This window comes from Gavia stellata, chromosome 1 (genome assembly GCF_030936135.1).
Source record: "Gavia stellata isolate bGavSte3 chromosome 1, bGavSte3.hap2, whole genome shotgun sequence".
NCBI classification, from domain to species: Eukaryota; Metazoa; Chordata; class Aves; order Gaviiformes; family Gaviidae; genus Gavia; species Gavia stellata.
The window spans coordinates 3028090-3040196 of record NC_082594.1 but is presented as its reverse complement, the minus strand read 5'-3'; the positions used below and the strand labels follow the sequence as shown (position 1 = coordinate 3040196).

The 12107-nt window shown below is 39.2% G+C and overlaps 1 protein-coding gene across 1 annotated transcript in view; it reads right to left on the bottom strand.

Annotated features, from left to right (window-relative positions):
• Positions 1-12107, bottom strand: part of UVRAG (UV radiation resistance associated) — a 97414-nt gene that overhangs the window by 63911 nt on the left and 21396 nt on the right. Inside the window, exons 5-6 of the mRNA XM_059815497.1 lie at positions 10918-10992; positions 5324-5409 (exon numbers count right to left, since the gene is read on the bottom strand). Of these exons, the coding sequence (XP_059671480.1) occupies positions 5324-5409; positions 10918-10992 (161 nt within the window). The remainder of the gene's footprint in view (positions 1-5323; positions 5410-10917; positions 10993-12107) is intronic.

Here is a 12107-nt window from a genome sequence, read left to right as displayed (position 1 = left end):
GATGCTGTACAACCCTCGGAAGCCGCAGAGCAACTGATAGCATGCTTTCTTCCTGCTTTCCCTCCTTTTCACCCCACCTAACATTTGGAAGCCGGAAGTTTGTATAGTTGCTACAAGTAGCAATTCCAATAGCAAAGTCTGACTGAGCTACTGGCTGTCAAGACGGGGCACTGATGTTGCTCAAGACTGACTTGTCTTATGCTTCTCTTTAGCTGTAAACAGGTCAATGTACCCCTGAGATACACCTCAGCACACAGCAGGTTAAGCCCATGAAGACCTTGCTCACTCCATCACTCCCCAAAGAGCTTATGCTAAACTTGAAGCTGTTTTTCATAATTTCCATGTGTTAAAAATAGCTGGCCAAAGGCAGTTACTACATTTAGCATGTGCAATTCCACTAACTCTGTAGTCTCAGGGAAACTACTCTGAGGTACAAATGAATTTTTCAACACTACAACTGCTTACGTTGACTGTGTATTTTTGTCTCTGTTGCTAGTTTCAGAGATCAACTTGTCTAAGTCCTGTCTGTTCAGTAAGACTGCTAATAAAGGTGGAAGAATTAAAGCACACAAAAACGTATCTGTTAAAAAGCTTCTTTTCCAAGATAGGTAGAGCTAAACAAAAGCTGATTTTATATTGTGTCCCCATGTTTTAGTCTTTGTCACTTAAGACAGCTAATTTTACTAACATGTCAATGTTCCAGACTGCAGACAAACACTACTTACATTTGTATTCTTAAATAATACCTCTTCAGTGATAAGACATGCACTCTTCTTTAAATGAACAATTATATTACAAACGGCAAATCCTGAAACAAAGCCTGTCACTTGAAGCATACCCCTGGCTTATGACAGATTATGAAATCTGAAGATGATGGGCATACTTAAGGCACTGGGACTTAAAAGAATTTCTAGTAACTTATATTTCTACTTGTCGTGTATCAACATGCCCAATGTTCAACAGTGCACTGCAAGTTTCTTTGAGCCCCTAAGCTAGAAAGTAGTAATTAGTTACTAGTTAAGAAGTTGAGCTCTGGTTCTCCTCAGAGCGGTGTCTTGTCACTGGCAATCTTGGACCATTTAAAGTCTCTGAACTTGGGCCATCATTGCTGATATGTGAAATACAGGGAAATTGTTCATTTAGTGTTATAATTTGGTTCAAAAAAAATCATGTTTACTTGTCCAGGGCGCTGCAGCCAGATTTATTTGCTTATCACCAGAACTGTGAGGACCTGTTGTTTTTAACGAAGGCACAGCCTGTGTGGTCTCTGAAGTTGCTCTAGTTTTTAAGATTTAATCCACTAGATCAGATGCACATGTGGCAATAGCAGAGGAAGACCTTTAACATCTAGCATTATTTAAATCAACTTCAGCCACGTTAGATATTAGCAAGATTACAGCAGTTGCCTGGAGCTGGTCTTTTAGTCATCTCCAGCACTCAAATACCAATATCAGATTTTGTTGTTGTTGTTAGAAAATATTTTTTAAAACAGAAATACAACCAAAATGTTTTCAATTTGCACTAACTAGCTGGCCAAATAGAACAAACATGCCATCCCATCTGCTGAAGGAAGGATTAAACCATAGAGAAAGAGGTTTTGACTGGAGAGATAGAAATATAGGATGCGAAACTACAAAGGGGCAGGTTTCACTAGTTCGTAGAGCACTTTTTGTCTCCAGGCAGAATTTGGGAGGATTTCAGGCACACACATTTTTAGAGACACAAAAGCTATTAGCAGGCCAATTGCTCTCAGTGTCACAATACCATGAAAAGCTGTTGTAGGCTATTACTTTAAAGTAAAGATACTACTTTTTGTATTTAGGAACTGAAGTAAAATTCTAACATACAGGATTTTAAGCCCTTTCTTTAGTTATTGCCAGCATACCCCATCTTCCCAACACCGCTTTATACTGAAAGGTCTATTTTTCAAAGTTTAAAGAAAAGAAAGGATAGAAAACTAAAAGAATACTAAATATAAACGTATTCCCATTAGTGCTGCAAACGTGCTGAGAGCCTGATTATGGAGACATGTCCAGAACATGACCTCAGATGTATTTGGCCCATCCTGAGTGTTATGTGAAAGGTGAAACGTGTTACTGTATAACCTATTACTACCAGCTACACAATATTTAGAAAGCCTTTAAGTGACCTCTTTTCAGGAAATCTGACAATATGGCCAAGGGACAAAAACCTCAAAATTTTAGCTTTCCAGTTGGGGTGGTTAATTTTTGTTAGTTAGCCTTTTTAAAACAAATGGATGGAAGAACATTCGTCATTTCCATATGGCATGAATAACTTACTAGCACCACAACATTTGCCTGAGGATCTTGTCCCTGCCCCAAAACAAGAAGGTTCACGAGCTACAGAGGTGCTGAGAACTTCCTTATGTAAAGCTAAGCTGTCCGGGTACTTAAACTTTTCCTCCTGCTTAATTAACTTGTAAATCCATGTAATTAAGCATCTGAGCACACAGGCACTATTTTAATCCAGCACTCAAAAAAATTTTTTACTGTTCACACACTCTGGCATTCCTCATTAATTTTTTTAATCAACATAATTGGAGCCAAGCACGTGCCTTTCATTAATGCCTATTCACAAGCTTCGTAAGTTTTAGCTATTCACTCCTGAGAAGTTAAGAAAAAATTAAAATCATTTCTTCCCCAAAAAACAGTTTTGATAGCAGACAGAGATCAACCATAGAAGTTCTCATTTTGCAGTTTTTCAAGAGTTAAGGGTTGAGCTAGAACCTGCTCTCTCTATTGATTTTCACACTGTACAGATGATCACAGTGGCTATGCCACACGTGGCACCATGATACCATCAGAATAACTGGCGTGCAGATACCACCATCACCACGACTTGCTTCCTTTTTTGAGACGTTTAAACAAAGCCAGTACAAGCTGTTCTTCATATTCACATGTCTCATGAAAACATTAGGAAACCACATGTGCAGCTTGTGAATTTTTACTACAGACAAATATCGTATCATGAGAAAGTCTTCAAAATGTGGGATTTATGTGACCAGATGTGAACCTTTACAGTGTAGACACCTCCTATTCTCTTTACAGCCAATGGACAGAAGCAGGCAGACAGCAATTCATTTCCTCCCAAAGTACATGCCCTGTCAAATGATTCACACTCAAATTATGCCCAGCTCTCTCTTCTGGTTGTAAGTGGAACATGCTCTCACAAAAACTATCTTTGGAAAGTTACTTAAGTCTGGACTCCTGGAGGAGGTGGCAAACCAGACTGCTTGGTAGGAGAAGAAGGACACCTGACAAAAAGAGACTAGAGATTATTTTAAAAGAAATAAACACTGTCACCAGTCTTTTGAGCTAGACATGAAAGGTAAGCAGCAGTAGAGAAACTGCACCTGTAAAAAAGCAGAGTTAACGTGAGAGGGAGTAGAAAGAATTCAGGACTACCCAGAGGACTTTGCCTCAGTTCCCGAAGAAATTTCCTAGATAGAAAGGAAACAGCCAAAATAACACGTGGTCACAAATTATAACTTCTAACTTTTGCTGGAACTAGACAATGCAATATATACTCCTGGATAGGGTATATAGAATCCACTGAAATATAATCAGCAGCACACCTGGTGCTGAAGAGTGGAAAAAAACTGTTCCTTTTAGGACAAAGCAGAAAGAAAAGGGGACATCTTAGCTCAGAGGCTGGGCTAAACAGGAGCAACACCCAACAGCATGCCTAGAAACTGTAAGAGACAGTGCCTGGACTCTCACCTTCCCAAGACTGAGCAAAGCGCATGGCTCCAGTAATCAGGTTTCAAAACAGCACTTGGTGAGTATCCAGCAAGGGGAGCTTTATCAAAGCTGACATCTTCATTTCTTGTCAGCTTTATGATAGACAGTCAGACGCTTTCAGAAGAAGGACCACAGTTCAGATTAGACAGGGTTAGACAGGGCTCCAGCTGGTCAAGTTCATGACCAGCTGGTTTAATAGTGGTTTTTCTGGACCGTGCTTCATATTACAAAGAAGTGCAAAAGGAAATGTGTAAAAAAATGCATTAACAAAGCAATCAGGATGACTGGCGCACATTTTCTTCCTTCTACTTAACAAAAACTTAATGTTAGGTAGTATAAAGAGTTCTCTTCTAATGGACTGTGCCAGGACATAACCAGAACTTCGTAACATGCCCCCTAGTTGCGTTCCACTAAAAGTACAGAAGACAGACACTTAGATAGCAGCCTCGAGTTTAAATATGCTTTACAGAATCAAGAAACAGCGCATTTAAAATTTAAGAAAGCTGATAAAATAAAGACTTCTGAATAAGCAACCTAGAGTTAACTTTTCCTACCACTTTCTTCACTATAGAATATAGGGCTAACACTTTATACGGGCAACAGTGACACCTACTGTTAACACTATCAAATGGGTTCCACTTTTACAAACAATAAAAAAAGTCCAAGGCGTTTTTCCAAAGACTTTTGAAAGCATATTAAATATTTCCTTCTCGAGGGTTTCCTTCGTAGCACATCTATTGCTATTAGCGCAGAACTGATGTTATCAAACTGTCTTGTAAAGTGTATTTTTAATACAAGTTCCTCAAAACCAATCTACTGACGATGTTGAAAACCTCTATTATACTTCCCCACAGCTAACATTCTTGAACTATTATAATCAGATCTGGAAAAGGCCTTCTTGTTTACCTTCATATTGGCATTTTGTATTTTTCACCACCAGAGACACCTAAGAAACCACCCAAAAGTGCAGTTACCATACCTTTCTTATACCATACATGTGTTGGAGTACCTGGGACCTGACTATGCAGTGCCTCTTTTCTGGATTACAAGGGAGAATTATGCAAAAGGTAAATTCAATTCAGTGGTTCAACACTAAAAAACACACACACACCCCCACACACACACACTTAGGCATGTAGCTGTTTTGTTCCAACTACAGCATCATTCTACCAAATTAAGTTTTGGCACGTTGCTTTTTTTCCATTGTTCTAATATATTGAAATAAATTTTATTTTTGTTGAGGAGAACAGAGTAGGGGCTTTCCATAGAAGCTCTCCAACAGGGAAGCTCCATGATTTCAACATTTGGAAGGCAAGCCCATAGGCTAGCTCCACAGTCAGCTCTAGTTCAGAGCACTCAAGCGTCCACATGGCAGAAGTCTAGAGACCACCAAGGAACGTACATCAAGGCCCATCTCCTTGCTACCAGCAGTAAATTGGCACTACTGAGATATCTCCTTTGCCCATTCCCAGTCCAGTAGGGTTTTTTTGTATTTGGTAAGGCTCCTTCCACACACACTAAAGAATTACAATGGCTACACAGAATACTCTCAAAAACCTTACCTAAGCAAAGAGAAGACATCGTAAGAGTTACGAACACAGTTCTGATCCACCTGGAGAAGACTACTCTTCAGGGTACCTGAGTGATCCTTAAGGCAAAGAAAGAACGTTAATTTAAGAAGCAAAAATTTTTCCATCTTGACTAAAAGCATGCGCTTTTGGTAGGTGAACAAATGATCTTGCATTTAATGTATTTTAAATCTGTCTTCATACAGTTTTATGTACGGTAGAGAGAAACAATTCAAGGCAGCAATAACACCAAGTTCAAGTCTGGCCTACAACAGCACTTACCTATAAAGATGTTAATGACCTATCACTTTATCTGTGTTCTAGACACAGAGTGTGTTTTCTTGAACTTGATAATTCATTACTGCACAAATTTTATGCACAGAAATACCGAAGGATGCAATTTACAGTACTGACAGTCTTCAGCTTCATATCTGAGAGCCTATTCAGTAATGTGCCAGAGATGTACAAGACCACGAGATAAAGCTCTATTCTCTATCCGTGCTGTAATACATTTAAAAGATCAAGGCAATCTTACTTTTGAATGATGTGAACAAGTTTCTGGAAGTTACAAAAAAGATTTAAGAGACCAAAGCGTACATTCTGCACAAGAGGCATCAAAACAGTAACAGACGAACAGAAATTCTTCATGCTGCAAAGGTCAGATACCAAGCTTTTCCATGTCAGGCATACTTACATAAATTCCTAGAAACGCCACAAACTCAGAACTATTTCTCCACATGATAAAGCAAATTCTAAGTAGGTCAAACCACCTGGCAGCATTGTCAGAAACTTTACAGATTGTAGGAAAAAAGGCATTTGTTTTAGTGTCTGAAGTAGCCCCAGCTGGTACACCTGATCAGCTAATTTTTCAACAGTGATACAGATGTACTCCCGAGTACTGCAATCCCTGCCTATGCATTCTTTCCTGCCTCAGCAGACTGTTTCCACATAGAAGATGTTGAAATGCAGAGTTACATGTCAACATCTACTGACACAACTGTGTTAGCCACAGGCCATGCAGCAGACATTCCTTTCCACCAAAAATAAGGTTGCACCTAAATAATCCTGAGATCTACACACTATATTATGCATCATATTGCAATAGAGGCACCGTATCAGCAGCTGTCTCAGCTCCTCATTTCCATTCTCAAGCTGTTGGATCCTACATGCTGAAATCCATACATATATCCCCTGAAAAAATACCAAAATAAAGACATCTTAATGCCTAAATGCACCAGGATTGAGGAAAACTGAAAATGCACAGCTACCAGCATCATCATTTTATACCATGAAGTTGATCTCATTTCAAGAAACACTGCCTTCAGAAAGAGCAGCATGAAATTCTTCAGAGAACAAGTGGAGCAGCCTAGAATAACTAGTTTCAGGAGGGAAAGAATTTGGAGCAGCAGCATATTTCAGCCTTTTCTTTTTCCCCTGGACTACAGCATGTTGAAAGGAAATTCCCAAAGAGTCAGACACCAAGTGGTCTATACAAGCTGTTCTACCCTGAGGAAGCTTGCAGAACGTGCAATGGAAGGGTTTTAGACATAGTTATGAAAGAAGTTTGCCCTTTGAAAGGGGAGTTTGTCTACTTCTCTGCCACAGCATTTATTAGATACAGGCACATGTATTTGTAAACACACAAAAAGGCTTTGCTTGTGTGAAGTGGCCAGGATCCAGCTGCTAAAAACCAGCACCATATGCGGGGAAAGACTCTGCCTGCAGTGATGGAGACCACATACTGGAGAGAGAGAGAGATACGCAGCTTTCCAAAGATAAGGGTCTTTCCTGCTTGACAGTTGAAAAAGTAGCTACAACTCAGTATCCCTGAAGAATACAACTTATTCTTCTGTTCCCCTGTACCCCTGACTATAGCCAAATATTCTGAGTTACAGAGAGCTATATAGACTAGTTCTGGCTTTATTTCTTTAAGGAGATGACAGAAAGCTAGTCATTAACTAAAAGCTATACTTGCTTCCCTAAATACACTTTCTGAAAAGTTATCACTGCAAGAGCAAGGGCAAGTCTTATCGCGTAGTAGCAGCAAGCACAAAACGGTTGAAGGAAAATTTGAAAGCCAGGAGGGCATTGAGGAAACCAGAGAAGGAGAAACCAGGTTTTAGGAAAGCCAGTATAGCACCCAGAACTAATTTTATTGAACCTGGGTAAAAAGTGGTTTTACACACAAGCACGCAATCTCAGACAAAACCAAGCAGATTCAGAAAACTGCTAAAGGATTGGGAAACCTTTAAGTCCAGGTTGACAGCTTAAAAAAAAAAATCTCTGAAGCTTGCATCTTATTCAAACATTGGTCCACTCCAAGCAAATCCAAATAGAGTTTACTGTGTAATTACTAGAGAGGATGAAACTAAGAGAGGAACAAGTGCTTCCGTGGTCCCATGCCAGAAAGGAAATGGGAAAATAAATTGGACATGGTTGTGACAAAAGAAGCAGAATCCTGCTGAATTCTTCTAGCAAAATTGCTGCATAATTTACTACAAAATAATAAAAAACCCTTAAACAAAAACAGAAGTTGGAAGTACAATTATGTGAAAGTCAAACATGGTTGAGAACAAAGCAGCTATACTGGCAGCACGTACTTGTATTTACAGAGAAGAAAAGCTGTAAATGCTAGAGGAGGAGTTACATGAGCGCTATCAGACACCTACAGTAAGGCAGTAATACCCTGCAGGGCTCATAAGGCACACACAAAGGCTTTTGAAAGCTTATTTCCCAACTTTTTTCTTGCCATGAGCTAAGTATCCATTGCAGCAAGAAAACTGCAACTTGAATAAGAATAGTACCCAAAGAAAACATCCATTTTTTCATTGCATATCTGCAACAGCCAAGTTGCTGCTGGACAGAAAAGATGGAAAAAAGGTAAAACTCCAAATACCTATAGATCACCAAGGATACAGAATGTAAAGGCTTTCTGACATTCAGTAGGAAAAAAAGTGAAGCGTCACTAACAACAATAAAGAGGCCCTGGATATGGTTCTTTTATTCTGTTAAGACGATAATTGCCTTGCTTACCTAGGATTTCTCCACCAGTCTTGCTGCTAGAGTCTTCTACTTTGCTCCTTTATATGAAAGGAGCTTCCTACAAAGCAACTATTTTGAGCACAAATGTTCATTTTGAAGGTACCTGAGATGAAAGTGGGCTTGAAGGGTAAAACAGCAGCTGAAGTGCATTACCTACTGAAGCTGTTAGCTTCCAGTGCATCCATTTTAAATTAAACATTTAGCAATTACAGTATTCCTATATGGGGATGTTGCTCTTGCTTTGTTTACCAGGGAGATAATGCATTTGATCAATAAATGTACAATTTTCATCAATAAAAACAATAGTTGTGACAGTCCCTAATGTTCCTGCCCTACTTCAGTTTATTCTGCTACAATAGCTTTTAGGCTCCCACTTCTCTTATCACAGGTTAAGTTCACAGGACAGAAAATGGGAATTTGCATTTAGCTCCAGATGGATCAAGCATTGCTCAGAAGTACATCTACAGTGTGTTTTGAAACTCTGAGTTCATGAAATATCGCCAGAATGGTTTTGCCAGCTTCCAACGATTTTCTTGTTTTGGCTCATAAGTGGCCTTAATTAATGACATAGACATTTAATACACTAATAAAGTGTACTTTATTGTAAGAGTCCATAAATCTACTTTGACAATTTAATTCTTAGTCCAAGGAATTACTGAGGTAATAAAGGGTTATTTGGAGCAATGGGGGGAAAAAAAAAATATGAGTACCATAACTTAACTTTGTCCATACTGAGATGTGCAGAAATAGAGGACACTTCCAGCGTGGACTGAAGTGTCTTTGTACACAAGGTTTTCATTAGACTTGCAAAATGATATTTGTAAGCATCTATTTTCATAACGAAGTTTCGTATGTGCCAGTGCAAAAAAACTAAAACTGCTATTCCATCCATGTATTATCTCAAAAATTGAGGCTTATGACTAAGATGTCTTGAAGTATTACAGAGACGCACCATGACCACCAGAAAGAAAAAAGCACCACAGGAGATCAGAAACCTCACACCAAAAATCCCTTCATACAGAAGGTGATGCTTCATAAGTAATATTTAACATAACCAAAGTTGGGCTGTATAATATTTAGAATATCCAGCATTGACGTGAAAATTATAAAGCAAGACCAACTAAGAGCAGAAATACCCCTTAGGTGCACAGAGCTTCTGAAGGTTACGGGAACAGTTTGCTTGTGCCAACTAGTTCAGCTTGAACAGCAGACAAGTCCCTTAAATACAAGGGCTACGTATTATACAAGAAGAGATTTAGGTCAATGAACTGACAAAGAAAGCAAATCGGAAGCTACAGAGCAGGGTGACAAAATAAATTTCTAGCTCTTGCAGCCAGAAAGAACTGAATATATTATAGGGAAGGACAAAGAAGGAGATTATTTGTGCTCTACATAGGCTATGACTGTATTTGCAACTTAGCTACAGAGCACGTACAAGAACCAAAACAGAGATGCACTTTTAAACTTTATGAGCTAGGGAACAAGTCCTGACAGCAAACAATCAGGAAAGAGGATAGCGTTACCATCATTGAATTCAGGCCCAGATTATTAATACTGAAATCCTGAAAAACTAGAATTGCACACTGCTTCAGGAAAGCGGAGTTAACAGCACCAGGAAGCAGAGTCTAAGCTGTGTACCACGCCACCTACAATTTGAAGGAAAACCATTAAAATACCAAACACAGTTTGGAGGCTTGCCTACAGCCAGAGAGTTTTGCACACATGGCTACCTTGTCCCTTGTTCCACTCTCCCCACACATGAATGGCTATCCGTGTTGTCGGCTATAAAGCCATTGCCTCCATTCAAATCCCCACAGGACTGGACTTGCTGGTTGTGGCTCACACAGAAGCTGTAGCCGTGTGTCAAGAGTCATTTTCTCTCCAGCCAAGGACTCCTTATACACCCTATCTATACCACAGTACTGCCACCAGCAATTTGGGATTAAACAAAAAACCTGTCAGCTGTGCTATTTACCAATAGGTAAGTTTAAACTTTTTCATCATCAATGTAGTAATCAGCATTGCTATATAATTAATTTGGCTGCAGTCACAATATTGGCTGGACAAGCACAAATACTACAGCAGAGCCTTTGGAAAAAAAAACATGGGGTGAAACAGTTGCAACACAGAGCAAATAAATAGCTTCCCACCTAAAAGCTACAAACTCTGGTTTTAAGAGTGGGAAGCAAAACTTAATGTGCTTTTATATTTGCCGTGAAAATGAGTCTTAACAGCCACACCATTTTCAAAGTGTTCTACGTTGGAATGAAGTGTCTGCCTCAAAGAATAAAGTCAAGGCTTATTTTCAGTAACTAGGCTTTTTTTGGACTTAAAATGCTATGCTTTAAGTCTTCCCAGAACAGCTCCGATGTCCATGCAACAGAGGTGAGATAACAGTTCTAATCCGTCATGTCAAAAAGGTATTTCTTCTCAAAACTAAGCATTTTGATGTTCTGAGCACCCAAGTGTGAAAATTTAAGTTTAGAAGTTGAATTTCAGCTTGTCACCAGTACTAACAATCCAGAACAAATACAAGATACCCTTACCTTCTGTTCAAATGAAGCTCCGTAATAACCATCATTGAGACCAAAAATAATCTCATTTGGGTTTCTTGCGTGTATCTGTAAGAAGAGAAGAAAAAAAGAATCATTTTATGGTCAACTTACTATGACTTGACACTGCAATCAAGCATAAATTGCTCTGTTTGATGGTCAAATGCAGTTTTTCAGCACCTGTAATTCCAGAAGCACATGAAACTTCAGAGAAAACTGAACTTAACCACAGAAAATGCATTTGCTTCACAGCTTTAATAACAGGCACTGAGTATGTTCAGCTATTCTACCTTGAAATCAGAAACACTGGCCAGAGAATCTTTCCTATTGTTGCACTTCCAGCTGACAAAAATAACTAAGAGACCAGAAAACTAATCAAAGAGGCAAGTCTCAAGAGTAATTAGCTTTCACATGCTATTACCTAAAATGATACTCAAAATTAGGCTTTTGTGGTCATAGTAGACATAAAATTAGTGTTCAGTATTATAGCTAATATCCTGCTATTAATGTAAAGAACATTATTTCAAATAAAACCATGCATTCGAGTACATTATTTAGGGAGCCATTTCTTCTGTCCAGTAAAAACAAGTAGAAAGAAAGCTACAGTATGAAGGGTACTGGGTTTGGCTGTGATGGAGTTAACTTTCTCCATAGCAGTCCGTATGGTACTGCGCTGTACATCTGTGACTAAAACAGTGTTAGTAACACACCAGTGTTTCAGCTATTGCTGAACAGTGCTTGCACAGCATCAAGGACCCCTCTGTTTCCTCACTCTGCCCATGCAGCGAGTAGGCTGGGGGTGTGCAAAAGCTTGGGAGGGGACACAGCTGGGACAGCTGACCTGAACTGACCGAAGGGATATTCCAGATACTCCATACCATATAACATCATGCTTAGCAGTAAAAAATAGGGGTCAGTCTTTGCGAGGTAGCTGTTGCTCAGAGACTAGCTGGGCATCAGTCTGTTGGTGGGAGGTGGTGAGTGACTACCTTTGCATCACTTGTGTGTTGTTCTCTTTTTCCTTGAATCGAGTAATTGCAATTTAAAGCACTGAGTGCTAGCAGTATCATTTAAGAGGCTCAGTCAACAATGGTAACTTAAAATATTCAGCTAGTCAGGATTTAAAGCTCTGAAGCAAGCTAACATGAATCTCTGCAATCAAACTTTAAAATACACCCTCCAAA